The sequence below is a fragment of the Phascolarctos cinereus genome, unplaced genomic scaffold (genome assembly GCF_003287225.1).
Source record: "Phascolarctos cinereus isolate Bilbo 61053 unplaced genomic scaffold, phaCin_HiC Scaffold_726;HRSCAF=1367, whole genome shotgun sequence".
Classification (NCBI taxonomy): Eukaryota; Metazoa; Chordata; class Mammalia; order Diprotodontia; family Phascolarctidae; genus Phascolarctos; species Phascolarctos cinereus.
This window is the reverse complement of record NW_027556098.1, coordinates 135,533,795-135,551,511: the sequence shown is the minus strand read 5'-3', so window position 1 is coordinate 135,551,511 and position 17,717 is coordinate 135,533,795. Positions and strand designations below refer to the sequence as shown.

Below are 17,717 nucleotides of genomic sequence, written 5' to 3'. Positions count from 1 at the left end.
CAGTTGAAGCATAATAAATTCTTCTCTAGCCCTTTATTTTTACTCTATGTGTATCTCTCATTTTTAAATGTGTTTCTTATAAACTACATATTGTCAGATTCTGGTTTTTAATGCATTCTGCTATCATTCTCCATTTCATGGGTGAGTTCATCCTATTCACATTCAAAGTTACAATTACTAGTTGTGCATGTCCTATCATCTTATTTTTTCCTCAGTGTTTCTCCTTCTCTCCCTTTCTTTTCCTATCCCTCTTCAAATGTCTAATTTACTTTTAACCACTGCCTCCTTAATCCATACCCCATCTAAGAATCCCTCCCTTATCCTTTCCCCTTACCCTCCTATTTCTTAGTCAACCCACCTTTATAGGTTCCCTCCCTCATTTTCTTCCCCCTTCTAAGAATCCTTCCCTTATCCTCTCTCCTTATCCTCTTATTTCTTGATCTGCAATATCTTCTAAGAATCCCTCACTTATCCTATCCCCTCACCCTCCTATTTCTCTGTAAATTAAGAAGACTTTTATACCTTTCTAGATATATATGTTATTACTTGAACCCAGTTCTAATAAGAATAAGGTTCTAGCACTACCAGCCCTCCACTCCCTCCTGCCTCCACTGTAGCAGTTCTTCCATTTACACTTCATTTGTATGAGACAATCGCTCCATTTTATTTCTCCCTACCCAATTTTATTAGGATCATCCCATCACACTCAATTCAACCCAAAGACTTCTATCTATGTATACTCTTTCAAATTATCAAAGTAATGGTAACATTCTTAAAAGTTACAGATAACATTTTCCCATGTAAGAAGTAAACATTTTGACCTCATTAAATCCTTTATAATTGGCCTTTAATGTTTACCTTCTTATGTTTCTCCTGAATCTAGGAAGTCAAATTTTCCATTTGGTTCTGTTTTTTTCTTCACAAATACCTGAAAGTCCTTTAATTCATTAAATACCTATTTTCCCCCATTCAGGATTACACTCAGCTTTGCTGGGTAAGTTATTCTCAGTTGCAAACCCAGCTCCATTGCTCTTTGGAATATAATGTTCCATGCCCTTTAGTCTTTTAATGTGGAAGTTGCTAAGCCTTGTGTTATCCTGACAGTAGCTCAACAGTATTTAAATTGATTTTTTTTTCTAGTTGCCTGTAGTATCTTCTCCTTGACCTAGGAGTTTTGAAACTCAGTTATGATGTTCCTGTGAGCTTTCATCTTGGGATCTCTTTCAGGTGGTGATTGGTGGATTTTTTCTATTTCTATTTTACCTTCTCATTCTAATACTTCAAGGCAATTTTCCTTAATAATTTCTTGAAGTATAGTATCTAGACTCTTTTTTTTTAATCATAATTTTCAGGTAGTCTAACAATTCTTATAATGTCTTTCCTCAATCTGTTCTCCAGGTCAGTTGTTTTTCTAATAAGATATTTCATGTTTTCTTCTATTTTTTTTCCATTCTTTAGATTTTGTTTTATTATTTCTTTGTGTCTTATGAAGTCATCAGCTTTCCCTTGCCCAATCCTAATTTTTAAGGAGTTATTTTCTTCTGTAAGTTTTTTGATCTCTTTTTTCAATTAGTTGACTTTCTTTTCATAATCTTCTTGTTTTTCTTGCATTACTCTTAATATTTCTTCTAATCTTTTTTTCTCAACCCCTCTTATTTGATTTTTAAAATCCTTTTTTAAGCTCTTCCAAAAATTCTTTTTGGGCTTGTGACCATTTTGCTTTTTTCTTTGAGACAGAAATAGCTCTTTTAACTTCACTATTTTCTTCTGAGTTTGAACCCAGATCTTCTCTACCACTTTAGTAGCTATCTATGGTTGGTTTCTTTTTCTTTTGTTTACTCATATATTTTTTAGTGGTTTACTTCTCATCTGTTAACTTTGTGTTACAGTTGGGCTCTAGTCCTGAGGTATGGGGCATAATATCTCAGGCTTCAGGATTTTTGTGCTGTTGTTTTCTGAGCTCTATCTCAGGGCCTAACCTCAAGTACTTCTCTCTGCCTCGGAGCCATAACCAGGGCCCCCAGCAGTGCTATCACCCCAAAAGATCTTGCTTTCTGCAGTCTCTCTGGTGTCTGCAAACTTCAGCTCAACCCTCTACCCTGGAACCAAAACCAGGGACTCCACTCTGCTGAGAGTGCCTGCAGCCAGCAGGGTCCCTGCCTTCTGTGACCACACTCACTGGTATGTACTCTCTCCTTCTCACCTATAGCCACAGCCTAGGACCATGCCCAGTCAGCACACTTGGGCCTGGTGTCCAGTACCAATGGAGAGCCCTTCAACCTTCCCTTGGTCAGCCATCTGTGGGGTGAGAAGCTGAGTCTGTGGCCTACACAGCTGCTCCCAGGGCTTGTTTGTTGATTCAGGTCCCCCCAGGGCTTGTTATTTGCTGATTCAGTGGTATCTTCCCAGACATATTTGCACTTCAATCTGGCCAAGCTATTACCCTAGGAGGTCAGGTCATTCCTAATAGCCTCCTAAGTTGTCTATGGCAGACAGCTGCTTTACTGTGACTTTTAATTGTTTCTGCCACTCAAAGTTCACTTTAAGGCATTATATTATATTGTTTGTGGGAGAATTTAGGAGAGCCAAGTAATTTACTGCCTTATTCTACCATCTTCCTAGAATCTTCTCCCAATCATCTCAATTTCATTTCAACTTCTCTTTTTCAGATTCTAATTTTTTTTTCTTTTTGGTGAGATGATTGGGGTTAAGTGACTAGCCCAGGGTCATACAGCTAGTAAGTGTTAAGTGTCTGAGGCTGGATTTGAACTCAGGTCCTCCTGTCTCCAAGGCCAGAGCTCTATTCACTGCGTCACCTAGCTGCCCCTCAGATTATAATTCTAAGAACATTATGATAGCATCACTAAGAACTCGTTTTCAAAGTTACATTACATTCCCTAACACTATTTTCCAAACACTATCATTAACTCAGCAAAACAGAATAACTTTTTACTTTGAGATTACGCCAGTCACCTTTTTTGTTTTAACATTGGCTGTTTGTCTGAAATCACTGTAGATTATTATTCATCCACTTCTCTCCCAAGACAAACAGTATTGTGAACATAATGGAAACTTTCAAGGTTTTGCCAGGTAATAACACTCATCATTAATAATATTGTCCAAGATTCTCAAATACTCAAATAAATCTGATTTCATTGCTGCATGTACTTCTTCCAATGAGAAGAGATGCACACGGGGCATCTAGGTGGCGCAGTGGATAGAGCACCAGCCCTGAAGTCAGGAGGACCTGAGTTCAAATCCGGCCTCAGACCAAACTAGCTGTGTGACCCTGGGCAAGTCACTTAACCCCAATTGCCTAAAAGCAAAAAAAAAAAAAATTAAGAAAAAAAAAGAGATGCACAGTACTTGCCACACAGGAGAGACTTAATAAATGTTCCTTATTTTCCTTCCTCTCACAGATCTTAACCCATCCATACTTGTCTACCTTATGTGATTTTCATCAATATTCTCCCATAAGTTTGTTACAGGGATTCCACCTGACATGTTGAGTGACATATGAGCTTTTTCTTGACATCCTGAGAATAACAGTGGAGCCCATGGACCGTGCATCATTTAGCCTGACTCTCACTGCATTATCAGATTATATTCTTTTTCACTCTTAGATTTTTTTTGATGATACCCCTCACTCTCGTTTGTCCTTCATAACTTGTTTGTAATATGTTATAGCCTGTTGTGCCCACCATGAATCTCTCAAAGCTTTTTGGATAATAATTCAAGTTCCAATTTTTCAGGGATTGTAGCAATCCATGACTAGTATCCAAAAAAGAATATTGAAAGAGAGCTGGTATTATAAAGATGGACCTTGTTTCATGGAAAGGCTTGGGGTTATCAAGTTACTATTTTGCAATTTTCCAAAGATGATACAGCTCATTCCCTTCCTCTCCAGTTCTGGGTTCAGCTCATTATCCATTGACAATGCTGATCTAAGATTTTATATGTATACACACACTGACTAAGATGCTCTAATAGACTGCTGGTCAACAAACATTTATTAAACACCATGTGCAAGCCCCACTGTGCTAAATGCTGGGGATGGAAAGAAAGACAAAAACCATAGTCCCTGCTCTCAAGGAGTTCATATACTATTCTAATGAGAGAGACAACATGCAAATAACTATGTCCATACCAGATATACACAGTATAAATAGAAGGTAATCCCAGAGGGAAAGCACTAGCACTGGGGGGACCAGGAAGTCTTCCTGCAGAAGGTAGATTTGAGCTGAGTTTTGAAGAAAGCCGGGGAAGGTAGGATTGGGAGGTAAGGAGTATTCATACATCAAGATGGGAAATGGAGTTTCATGTATGAGAAACAGGATGTAGGCCAGTGCAGCTAGATCAAAGAATATTATGTGGAGGGGAGTAAAGTAAGTGCAAGAAGACTGAAAAAATAGGAAAGAGCCAGATGGTAAAGTGCTTTAAAAGCCAAATAAAGGACATTTTATTTAATCATGGAGGTAATAGGGAGCTACTAGAGTTTTTTGAGAAGGGAAGGGTGACATAGTCAGGCCTGTGCTTTAGGGGAAAAAGTTTACTTGGTCAGCTAAAGAGAGAATTGATTAGAGTGGGGAAAGACTTGAGGCAGAGAGACAAGTTAGAAGACTATTGCAATTGTCCAGTCAAAATGTGGTGAGTGCATGTACTAATACTGTGTGGCTATATGGTTAGAGAGAAGGAGATGGCATATATGAAAGATATCATGAAGGTAGAAATGACAAGATCTAGCAACAGATTGTATACATGGAGTGAATATGATATAAATGAGGATTTGAGGATGACATCAACGTTGTAAGCGAGGGTGACTAGGAAAATGATGGTAACCTCAACAGTAATTTTGGCAATAATGGTATCAAAAAGAAAGTGGCCACTGAAACATTTTTTCAAATGCACAGAAGAGAACAGAAGTCAGAAGAAATTACAGACAAGCAAAATAATTTTTAAAGTAATATGCTGAATATATATGCTTTTTACGTTTTTTAAACATTCATTTTAAACAATTTTTAATTCCAAATTTTCTCCCTCCCCCACCCATTGAGAAGGCAAGCATATTATATACTTTTTTTAAAAAGCAAGTGGGACTGAACAAACATTCACAGTTTCGTGTACAAATTTCTTTTTGTGTCCTGCCGTATATGTGAAAAGGGTCTTTCCCATACCTGCCCCCTGCACTGTTCAGAATGAGGGGGCTGGGGAGCTAAAGGAGACTGAGAAGGAGCCATCAGACAAGTAAGAGAACCAGGAAGGACAGGGGGATTAACAGTGTCAAAGGCTACAGAAAAAATCAAGGATGAAGATTGAAAAAAGGCCATTGGATTTGACTATTAAGAGATTGCTGCTATCTTTGGAGAGATCACTTGCATTGGGATGATGCAGTCAGAACTCAATGCAGAGGGTTTAGAAGAGTAAGTGAAGAGAGCCAGCAGAGGCACCTGGTGCATAGCTTTCTCAGGGAGCTGAAAGGGGAAGGAGAGAGGTAGGATGGTAGTGTGAGAGATGATATCTCAGAAGTGAAGCCTCCTCAAAGGGTCATTAGTTCTTGTTAATGGTTCTGGTATTGTTGCTTTTGAGTGGTACATGTGTACCAACACTAAGTGAAGACCCCTCAGAATGCAAGACCCCCTTCCCCAGCCTTCTCCCTCTCCTACTCTTGGATAGTGTTAGCAGAAACTCCTGAGACATGGGAGCATCCTATCTCGTCCTCTAGCTGGTTGTATGACCTTGGGTAAAAGACTGCTGAAACTGTGAGGCCCTGACAAGGGGAGCATGCTAACATAATTTCTATACCTCTTTGCTCTCTCTGCTGCTGGGGTAGTTTTTACATGAATAGATTTTACACCTGAGACTCAGTAAATGAGCCGATGGGAAGGGGGTAAGGGTAGGCTGCTACGCTGGGGTCTATGTAAGTGTTGCCTTGAACAAGGAGCACTCGGAAGTCTCCGGGCAGCTGAGGCAGCATGGGGGTGCACTTTCTCCAGAAAGTCAATAAGGAGATCTCTCCATTTGCAAACTTTTGTCAAGACTCTGGTTTTTTTAACTGAGTGAAAATGTAAACAATGTGAGATCTCTCAGATGGACTGAGTGCAGCAATTTCTTAGACTGTTAGAAACTCAAGGTTGGTTACACTAGCCTTAATAGGCCTAAGTTTCAGGTTCCTAGAAAACACATGATTTGTACTGTTACATCAGCATTAGGTAACAGCTAATTACTGAAAAGGATAAAATAGCTAGGATTGCTTGTATTATAATGAGATTCCTTGTTCCTGTTTCGTGTTTTAGATTGTAAGGCTCAAATTCCTGTCCAGTGGGAATTCAAAGCCAGTGGTGGGTGGGTATCTCTGTCTTAGGGCTATATAACCTTTGTCCTGACCTTTGTGCCTTGCCTCGCTTCACTCGGACTGCCGGACAAAGCAGATGCCTGCTTCTTGCAAGAATGTAATAAATCTTTCACTTTATACCTAGAAAATCTCTGAGTGTTATTTTTATGTAGCTATAGCACACAGTAGCTAGTGGGGATGCATGTCATAGCCAAGACTATAATAGTCATCTTTCATTCACTTGGTTTTTCCTGTGTGCAGAATCGAGCCAAACTCTTTAGATGCTCTTTCAAAGGTTCTACTGGTGTTCTGGGTTTTGGTGTAATCAGTATATCATCTGTCTCCTCATTTTCCATCAACTGCTCTGATGCTTGCTTTGGATTCTGGGAATATCATGCCTTCCCCACGATAAGTTCATCACCTGGAATCTCATTGTTCTTTTGATATTCAACACCTCAGAATCCCTCTCCCCTCTGCTTGGAGGGCTGGAGGTCAGAGTAATAAACGCCCAAAGCCTTCCCTCTATAATGAAAGAGCTCAGAATAAGTCCACATTTTCCATCTGTTGTTCTAGTTTCCACTTAACAAATGGTAGCCTCTCCCACTCCCTTTTCCAGCTTCCTTTTGTGTATTATCTTCCCCCTTTAGATTGTAAGTTCCTTGTGGGTGGGGATTATTTTTTTTATTTGTCCCAGCAATTAGCACAGTGCCTGGCACATAGTAGGTGCATAAAAAAATATTTACTGACCATGATTATGACTATGTAAAGTTTCACCTGGAAGATCTCAGTCAGGAATCCCTCCTTTAATTGGGATTCTTCACTAGATCTCCTTCATGATGGTGGGAAACATTTTTAGTGAGCATAACTACAGATGTCTTCAGGCTATATATCCTAGACCAGACTTGTGCCTTAGAGCCCTGCACTTCTGATTGGTGCGTTTTCTCTAACTAGCCTACCTATCCCCACCATTATGTTGCTCTTCTTGTGTTCCCTTCTTCTCCCCTGCTTTTCACTCTTGGCTCTGGGAACAGTAATCAAATCACACTACCATTTCTGGAAAGAACATGTCAACCCAATTGTCCTATAGCTCCACTCACCAACCCTATGACTTTCAATATAAAACACTGCTCCCAGGATGCCATTCCTCAATATGTATGGTCTTTCCCTATTAGGGTATAAGTTCTTTGAGGACAAGGGCTACCTTTCTTTTGTTTGCAATCTCAGTGCCCAAAACTTAGTAATGTTTGCTTAATAAATCCTTTTGTATAACATGTATAACTATTTTATGTTTTAATTGAAATTAATGATCTAGGGGTGGCCAAATGAGGTTTCCTCTGTTGTTAGTTATCTTTCAAGGAACATTGCATGATTTTTAAATATGCATGGGAAATACCTTGTTGGAGAACTTTTATGGTGGTATTTTGCTCCATTGAATCAAATGTTTTGGAAGTCCAAAGATAATCTCGTTTGTGAAAACCTGCCTAATGCATGCTACTATCTTCATTATGGTTTCACATACCGTGCTTTTTCTGTACTTCTCTGTGTATGGAACTACATGTTTGATGTTTGTCAAGTACAAAATAACAAAATTTTTAAAAAGCAAGTAAAAGATAACCTTGAAACATATGTGGACCATTCTCATTAGAATTTCATATAAATGAGAAAGAATATGGGTGGGTATCCAGGACTGACAATATTTTACATATGAATATATAGGTTTTTATTTTTCAAGGCACCTGAAAAAAACATTCGTCAGTTCTACGAGCATTTGTTAAATACCTGTTGCGTGCAAGACACTGGTGATACAAAAACAGTCCTTGCCATCAAAGAGCTAATACTCTACAGGAGGAGCAACATGAATACAGATAAGCAAATATAATACATCTAAAGGAAATGCACCAGAAGTTTTGAGGGGAGGGGACAGCACCTAAATAGGAGACATACTTGAACTGAGCTTTGGAGGGAGCTAGAGATTTTGACAGGCAAAGGAGGAGAGCAATTCTAGGTACGCAGGACAGTCTGTGAAGAGGCAAACATATGAGATAGAATGTTGTCTACGAAGAACAGTAAATAGGCTAGTTTGCTTGGACTGTAGAATCTGTATGAGGGGGAATAACGGTAGAAGTCCAAAGATTGGAGCCACATTGTGAAGAGTTTTAAATGCCAGAGGAATTTGTATTCTATCCTATTGCTTATAATCCTGAGTATGCAGGGCAGGTAAAATCCTCATTTTACAGAAAAGAAAACTAAGGCTTAATTGGAGAAGTGGAAGTGATTTGTCTAAAGTCAAACAACTAGTAAACAGAAAGACCAGAACTATTTTTGTTTGTTCAGTCATTTCAGTTGTGTGCCAATCTGTGACCCCATTTGGGGTTTTCTTGGCAAAGATACTAGAGTGGTTTGCCATTTCCTTCTCCAGCTCAAATGAGGAAACTGAGGCAAACAGGACTAGGTGACTTGCCCAGGGTTATACAGCTGGTAAGTGTCTGAGACCAGGTTTGAACTTGGGAAAATGAGTCTTCCCAACTTCACGGCCAAAAGGCCTTTTGAGTAGCTGCCAAAAATGTAGAAGATGGGGTTAAATGGGTACTGACTCAAGGGCACATTATGGAACTGCTTTATAAAAGTCCTGATAGGAGCTTTTTAAAAAGTCTCTTAAAATCAGAGTTCAAAAACCATTCTGAGTGAGTCCTAATTACTTCAATTTTGGCTGAAGTTTTACTACACACACTTAGGACAATGGTTCAAAAAGGGTCATCAGTTTTGCTAGATGTGTTACAAAAATTTGCCTTCCTAAACAGCAAGTTTGCAAGCGTCTCCATTTATTAGTCTACTCTCACCTCTTCCCCATTTCTTCCACACACTGAGAAACTTTTGGACAACCTAGCCTAGCCCAAATGCTCAGTGGGAGTCTGCTATCTGTCATCACAATTGGAGTCAGAATAGCAGCTCTATTAGCTGAAAGTCTAGGTAGGGGAAGTAACAATAGGAATGGGGGTGGTGGAAGGAGGAGGCCAGAGAGACGGGCAGAGGAATCTCAAGGCTCAGGTAATGGGTCAAAAGGTTTAACTACTTAGGAAACCTACTTTGTTGCCAACTTAAACAATCAGTGTGCCAAGGCTCCTCACATAAGAACACTATGCCTCAACCAAAAAAAAACCCACTGACCTAGAATAAACTTTTGTTTGTTTTTATGGATCTAGAATTTGTTAAGTTTCTTAGACTGATTTTTTGATACGTAGATGCTGTTTGGTTAATTTTATTCCTTCAATTTGACATTTAAGTACCTACTGTGTATAGGACACTGTGATAGGCATTAGGAGAGATACAAAGTTTCAGTAGGTCAATGACTGTTCTCATGAAATGTTTTTTCTCTATATTCACATAAAGAGGAAATAACATTATTTCAAAGTCCTTACTACTCCATAAAATGCAGGTTCTCATAACTTTATTGAAAAATAATTTTATTTCCTAGAGTAAGTCTACTTCTTAGGAATTACACAATTAACTGGATACCCAATACAAAATCCACCCATTCCCCTATTATTAGATCAAATTACAGTAAAAGATTTTAGGGTTTGGGAGAAGCAATTGCAAAAACTATTTGTGTGACCTTTCGGAAATCAATGCTAAAATTTAGGACTAGAAACCTGTCCCAAACTTAGTTTATTATGAAGACTCAATCAGAATCAAGTCTCATTCTCTCTGGCCCTCCCCAATATCTTCCTGTGATATACCAAACCTACAGTGAATTGAATGGCATTTAAAATCAGGATTAAGGACTAGCTTAAACTCAGCAAATACCCTTTTCCAGAGCAGCTGCCAGATAAGAGTAAATCCCACAAATTCCCTCCTGCTCCAAAACCTCAAAGCCTTGAGGATATGAGAGAGGCCAAACTGAGCCTCCTAAATCAAGGCTCTTCTGAACTTATATACAGTGATGCCCTAAGACTACCAGCAGTTTCTCTATCTTCTTCCCTCTGAGTTTTGGCCAAATTGACTTTTTGGTACTTCACGATTGTGAGGTGTTCAGTTTTTCTGGTTTTTTTGAATTTCAAACACTCAGGTATAGGTTCACTTTGATTTTTTCCTTCCATCATTTATATATGACATACTTTTTTTTAAACTCAAGCTATTTTTATATATTCTAATTTGGGTCAACATTTCACAATAGCTTGAAATTCAAACCAGAAATGTGAATATAAATGAAGTGCCAAATTCAGTGATATGAGGTAGTCAATAACATGCCATATGTATTTACTGGCTAAATTCTCCCACCTCACTCTTTACCCTTAATATTTCCCTGTAAGAGAAGAGATGGAGAGGATGATGCAAACATCTAGGTACTGGTCCATTACCTCATCTGAAAACCCTTCATTAAATTAAATCATCCCAAAGCCCCTTTAAGAGTCAATGGCATTCCTGGCCTTTGCCACATCTCAAATATTCAAAGAGTCAATCAGAATTACAATTGTTCACAAGTTTGAATTACTTGTTGATGCAAGACTGCATTGCCTTGTCCACAGGAGGCCTGACCAACTTTTGTGACCAAATTTCTGCATGGTCTCTGAAGGGAGTCCGGGTTCTTCTCAGCTGCAGAGGAATTTTGGGAAATTTCCTCTTCTATCTTCACTGAAGGGCTGGGTTCCTAGTATTAATACTGGAAACTCCTCTTGGTCTGGATATCATCAAGAATCTGTTGCAATTCCTCATCTTCAAATCGACCCTCCAGGCTGCAAGAGAACCAAATCGACCAATCAATTAGAGTGAAGATGCTTTTTTCTTAATCTTAAGAATTCCACAACCTTTCAGCTTCCCTATACTAATTTTCAACACTACTTGCCTACCACCTTTTCATTTAGGCCTAAAGATGACATTTCCCAGTTATAATGAATGATTTCCTCATTAGTCATTTTTCAAATCTTAGATACAAAATCTGACTTTTCTTTCAATCTTTCTCTCCACCACAGTTTAATATTAGGTAAGGAAAATTAAGAATTCACATGCACAGGCCTAAATAATTTATGTTTCTGTTTTACTGAGGCTTTTTGTTTGTGTATCACATTAATTTCTGAACATAGCTTTTCTTTGTCCCCTAACCAGTGAGCCTTCCCTCGAAACACATTGAAAGGGGGAAGGAGGGGGAAACTGTTCAGCAAAACCAATCTACACATCAACTGCATCTGATGTAATTATGTAACAGTCTACACCCACAGTCCCCCATCTTCCTAATGGAAGGAGATGGACATATTTTCATCCCTTATGAGGGTTGGGGGCCAAGCTTGATGAGTACAGTTACAAAGCATTCCATTTTGTTAGTTTCCTCATGCCGGAATTAGTTCTTACCTTGGAATCAAGCCTTAGCCTCTTCTGCTGTCTCAGGACAAAGGTTTGCTAAACAGGCCAACTCAAACTTATGGAGCTTTTTCTGGAGTAACAGACTGAACAGAGAGAATACGATATAACCAAAAAAGAAAGAATGACCAAAACGAAAAAGCACAAAATCATTCATTCTGAAAGTATATATTGAACACCTATTACATACTAGGCACTGTAGGGTGTCATAAAAGAAAAAACACAACCCTTTCACAGATACTGCCCGAATATAGTTAATGGTAGCAAAGGACCTCCCATTCAAATGCCTTCCTCTGCCTGCAGGGCAATATGGAACATCAAGACTGGCAAAGAGATGGCTGAGATAAGGAAGTTAAGAGAACAGTATCTGTGGTTAGGTTAGCCTATTACTGAGACCCAACAACACGGAATATCCATTAGCAAGAAAGCAATATTTTTCACGGACCTAAAATTAATCTACCTTTTACCTGCAATAAATTTTGGTGTTGTTTGCTATTGTTTCCTTTTTCCTTACTTCAAAATCCATACCAAATCCATAATGTCAGGTATTCTGTATTAAAAATCCTCTGAGGGGATGTGGAAAAATTGGGACATTAATATACTGCTGGTGGAACTGTAAACTGATCCAATCATTTTAGAGAACAATCTGAAATTATGCCCAAAGTGTTAAAAAACTGTGTTTTAAAAAAGTGTTTCAAAATAGTGTTATAAAACTTCAATCCAGAAATAATTAGGTGTGTTTCCCAAGATGATCAGGGAAGAAGGAAAAGAACCTATACATTCTTTTTGTTTGTTTGGTTTTTTTGGTGAGGCAATTGGGGTTAAGTGACTTGCCCAGGGTCACACAGCTAGTGTCAAATGTCTGGTCTGAGACGGGATTTGAACTCAGGTCTTCCTGACTGCCGAGCAGGTGCTCTATTCACTTCACCACCTAGCTGCCCCCTATACATTCTAAAATATTTATAGCAGCTCTCTTGTGGTGGGAAAAAAGGTACTAGATGTTGTAAGGTGTCATTAAAAGGGGGGATGCCCATCAATTGGAGAATGGCTAAACAAGTTTCAGTTATGTGATTGTGATGGAATATTACTGTGCTGTAGGCAGCTAGGTGGCACAGTGCATAGAGCACCGGCCCTGAAGTCAGAAGGACCTGAGTTCAAATCCGGCCTCAGACCAAACACTTGATACTTACTAGCTGTGTAACCCTGGGCAAGTCACTTAACTCCAACTGCCTAAAATAATTAAATAAATAAATAGTTAAATAAATGAATAATTTTAAAAAGGAAATGATGTGCTGGCTGATTTTAGAAAAACATGAAAAGACTTGCACGAAGTAATGAAAACTGAAGTGAGCAGAACCAAATAAACATTGTATAGAGAACAGTAATACCATATGAAAAATAATTGTGAACAACCAAGTTTTCTGAGTACTATACATACTCAAATCAACTATAAAGGACCTATGAGGATGCTATCCACCTCCAGAGAAAGAACTGATAAACAGAAGTATGCATAGTATGGTTTTACATATATTTGTAAATTTGTGTCAAATGGTGGCCCTCTCTAATGTGCATGGGAAGGGAGGGGGGAAGGGAGGGAGTTTTAACTTAAAATGTAACAAAAGAATTAAATTTTTAGAAAACCCTCTAAACTGTTCAGCTCTTTGTAACTCTATTTAGGGTTTTCTTGGCAAAGATCCTGTAGAGGTTTACCATTTCCTTCTCCAGCTCATTTTACAGATGAGGAAACTGAGGTAAACTGGGTTAGGTGACTTGCCCAGGGTCACACAGCTAGTGTGAGGCTAGATTTGAATTCAGGAAGATAAGTCTTTCTGACTCCAGACCTGGTACTCTATCCACTGTGCCACCTAGCTGCCCAAACATTAATCCGTAAGAGAGCATTCTAAGTATAGGTTACCATAGCACATATCATTTCTTCATAAAATAATTTTCCTTTGGCACTTACCTCCGAACACTGGCAATGGTTTCCCTGTTTTTAAAACGACTAAAACGTGCAGTGTAATTTAAAGTTTTCATGAAAACCTCTGAAAGTTCTTGTTCATCCTCTGCACTTTCGTTCTGTTGCTTTCGATGCTCTAGAAGCATGTGGACTTCGGAATTTAGAAGAGTTTCTGCTGTTTCAAACTCTATTATAAAGTGAGAAATAATAAATGTCAATTCCACAAACATCCCTTAAAATTCTGCTTCTAAATGTTAATTCCGCATCTGGAGCTGACTGTATGTCTGCCCCAACAAAAACTCTGGGGACTTTTTTTTCTTGTCACTGTATTTACATGTAACCAGTATTTTATTTTTGCTATCTTTCAAGTACAATAATAAAAATGATGATAGCTAACATTGATATAGCATTTTACTATGTGCCAGGCACCGTGCTAACTGCATTATAATTATCTCATTTGATCCTCCCCAAAACCCTAAGTTGTTGTGCTATATATGCTACCATTAGTAGGTGCTATCATTATCCCCATTTTACAGATGGAGTAAACAGGCAACACGAGGTTAAGTGACTTGCCCAAGGTCACACTGCTAGTAAGAGTCTGAGGCCCAGACTTCCTGACAGCAGACTAAGCCTCCAGTTGCCTGCTGTCCCATTCAATTATTTTCCATTTCTCACTCCATTCAGTATATAGCACCAATCCAAGCCAAGCTTCACTCTTCACCCTCCATCCTCGTCCCTGATAGGAGCGGGAGTGTCAGTCAATAAGCATTTCTGAAGCACCTACTACGCGCCAGGCGCCTGGGCTAAGGGCTGGGGATACACAGAGAGATGAAAGGCAGTCCCTGCTCCCAAGGAGGGCTGCGGGGGCTACCAATAAGCAGGATTCGGGCAGGATCCCTGGAGGTCACCAGCAGAAGGGAGGGACTGGCACTCCGGGGGTGTGGGGAGCATTGCACACCCGGGACGGCGGGGAAAGCCCGGAACGGGGATGGAGCGTCTCGCGCGAAAAACAGCAAGAAAGGGCCCATTATGGGCTTTTTTTTCCCTTCCAGCAGGAAGCCGGCTCCGGTAAGCCACTGACAGCCTGGACCCCCGGGGGAGGGCACCGGCTCCACCAGCCCCCGCCTCCGCGCCCCGGGGCGCCGCTCCCGGTTCGCGGGGTCCTCCTCAGCCCGGTCTTCCCCTCGCGCGGGGCGGTCCCGCCTCAGGGCGGCGGGGAGGGAGGACGGCCCCGGCCGGGCGGTGGGGAGCTCGCCCTCTCCCCCGGGCCCGAGATCCGCAGCGCCCGCCAGGCGCACCTTTGGGGAAGACGAGCTGCGAGGCGTCTTCCTCCACATCGCCGGCGCGAGGGTCGCTGCCTCCGGCCGCCATCACGCTCCAGCTCCGCGCCAAAGGCAGGACCGGAAGCGGAAGTGCGCTGAGAAGGGAGGCGGGGGCCGGTCCTGGGAGGGAGGAGCCGTCCGGCTGAAGGAAGAGGCCTAGGGGGGGAGCCATGTTAGCCACAGAGGTGGGGAAAGCGGATCCTCAGAGGCTGGGGAGAAGTCATTCTTTCCTGCCCAGCATGTTGTTGCTCATGCGCACACCCACCCCACTGACTTGCGGGAGACCCTGCTCAGCTTCATTCACACACCTATCCATGAACACTGCCGACTCTCTAGAAACTGACACATCCCAAGATGCGCACTCTAACATACGCAAAGAATAGACACACCTTACCTTTGCATGGCACTACCTTCATAGACAAATCATAGAATTTACATGACAGAATTCAGAACTATTCCACATCCACCTTCCTTCCTTCCTTTCTCTCTCTCTTTCTTTCTTCCTTCCTTTCTTCCTTTTTTTTTTCTTCCTTCTTTTCTTTCTTTCTCCATCTATCTATCTAAGACCTAAAAAGGTGAAGTGACTTGTCTCAGGTCACCCTGTGAGTTAGAGAAGAGAGGACTAGATCCCAGGCTTCCTGACTCTCATTCTTGTGCTCTTTTCATTGACTAAATTCTTACTCTTACCTGCATTGGGCACCTATATGCAAAGCTGGTGCTGCTTTACTGGTTCAAATCTCCAACTCTGACCCTTACTACTTATGTGACCATAAGTGAATCACTTAACCATCCTGGGCCTCAGTTTCCTCATCTGTAAAGTGAGAGGGATAGGCTAGATATCCTCTAAGGTCCCTTCCACTTCTAAGTCCATGATCTTATAATTATTGTTCAGTTGATTCACTGATGTCCGACTCTTCTTGTCCCTGTGGGACATACTGTTCATGGGGTTTTCTTGGCAAAGAAATTGGACATTTCTTTCTCCAGTGGATTAAGGCAAGTGGAGGTTAAGTAACTTGCTCAGGGTCACAGAGTTAGTAAGTGTCTGAAACTGGATTTGAACTCAGGTCTTCCTGATTCCAGACTATGTTCCAACTACTGAGCCACTGAGATGCCTCAGTTTTATGATTTGCTATTGTTGTTGAGTCATTTCAGTGAAGTCTGACTCTTTGTGACCTGATTTTTGGGTTTTATTGGCAAAGATACTGGAGTGGTTTGACATTTCCTTCTCCACTCATTTGACAGATGAGGAAACTGAGGCAAACAGGGGTAAGTGACTTGCTCAGGTTCACACAGCTAGTAAGAGTCTGAGGACAGATTTGAACTCATGAAAATGAGTCTTCCTGATTCCAAACCCATTGCTTTACTGCTCCACCTAACTGCCCCATCTTATGATTAACCTCTAAGATACATTCTAGTCCTAACCCCATGATCCTCTGAGCTTCCTCCTCTGAGATTCAACATACATATATGTATACACACATGAAAATATGATCCTAAAGAATACAAAGGAGGAGGGGCAGCTAAGTGGCACAGTGGATAGAGCACTGGCCCTGGATTCAGGAGAACCTGAGTTCAAATCCAGCATCAGACACATAGCACTTGCTAGCTGTGTGACCCTGGGCAAGTCACTTAACCCCACTGCCTAGCCTAAAAAATAAATTTTAAAAAATAGAGTCTGTCTCCCAGACTAAATGAACTGTCTTTTTACGGTGACTGAGTTGCCTATTGGTGTTTATCCTGTGGGTTGCTTCTTTTCTCTTTCATAAATCTCTGATGTTGTGATTGTCTGTTGACACATTCAAGGGACTAATTTGCACCTCATAACAGGATCCTGTGGCAGCTACATCTTTAAATTTAACCCCTACTTGACTGGACACCTTTTTTTGTGATTAAGTCTTGGGCTCTAAAGGACTACTTCCTTACAGAGAGTATTTATTACTAACCCCATTTTACAGATGAAGAAACAGACTTGGAGAGATGGGGAAAGTAGACTATATTGAAACAAGTAGTTATAAGGGCAGCTGGGAAGAGAAATTAGGTTTCCTGACTCACAACTCAATTTTTACAGTTCTCTCTCTGTAAACATAATTCATACTCCTATATTCAAACACATGTACACATTCACCCCATTCCCTATTCCAATACTGAGGAGACAAAAATACACATTCACACATCAACACCTTCACACATTTACATGCAGAACATACAAACACCGAGATATGGTTCACATAGACATATGCATACTAAATCTCATGTACAGTCAGGCTGGTTTCCCTGCATTTTGGCACATGTGACCTGCCTAAAAATGGAGAATAACCACAAGGGCAATTTTTAAAATGAGGTCAATACATTTAAAAATACCCAAGAAAGAAGCTTAGACCTAAAAGTGTGAGCTAAAAAAAAAAGTTTACAAGTAGTAAACAATAAAATAAGAAAAAAAGGGCAGCTAGGTGTTGAAGTGGAATAGAGCTCAACTTGGAGACAGGAAAACCTGAGTTCAAATCCAGCCTCAGAAAATTACTAGCTATGTGACCCTGGGCAAATCACTTAAACTCTATCTGCCTCAGTTTCCTCCTCTGTAAGATTATAATAACACCTACCTCCTAGGGTGATTGTGAGGATTAAATTAAATATTTGGAAAATGCTTTGCAAACCATAAAGCACTATATCAATGTTAGCTATTATTGCTATTGATGATGTTATTATTATTAAAATTTCTCTAAAACTCAGAAGTTAAATATTTTATCTTTGT

At 40.3% G+C, this 17,717-nt stretch overlaps 1 protein-coding gene across 1 annotated transcript; it reads right to left on the bottom strand.

Moving 5' to 3' along the window:
- Positions 1-9,757: 9,757 nt before the first annotated feature.
- POLR2D (RNA polymerase II subunit D) lies at positions 9,758-15,051 on the bottom strand. Its single transcript, XM_078146786.1, has 3 exons — positions 14,942-15,051; positions 13,650-13,830; positions 9,758-11,772 (listed from the first exon to the last, which is right to left on the bottom strand). Exons 1-3 carry the CDS (start codon positions 15,012-15,014, stop codon positions 11,685-11,687), a joined length of 342 nt encoding a protein of 113 aa, XP_078002912.1. The 5' UTR covers positions 15,015-15,051; the 3' UTR covers positions 9,758-11,684.
- Positions 15,052-17,717: the final 2,666 nt, after the last annotated feature.

What these genes read in the sequence shown, in the direction of transcription:
- POLR2D (XM_078146786.1), bottom strand. Translation starts at nt 15,014, where the DNA reads ATGGCGGCCGGAGGCAGCGACCCTCGCGCCGGCGATGTGGAGGAAGAC. An exon ending in GCAGCTCGTCTTCCCCAAAG is followed by an intron (nt 13,831 to 14,941) that starts GTGCGCCTGGCG and finishes ACTTTATAATAG; the next exon opens with AGTTTGAAACAGCAGAAACT. An exon ending in ACCATTGCCAGTGTTCGGAG is followed by an intron (nt 11,773 to 13,649) that starts GTAAGTGCCAAA and finishes CTCTCTGTTCAG; the next exon opens with TCTGTTACTCCAGAAAAAGC.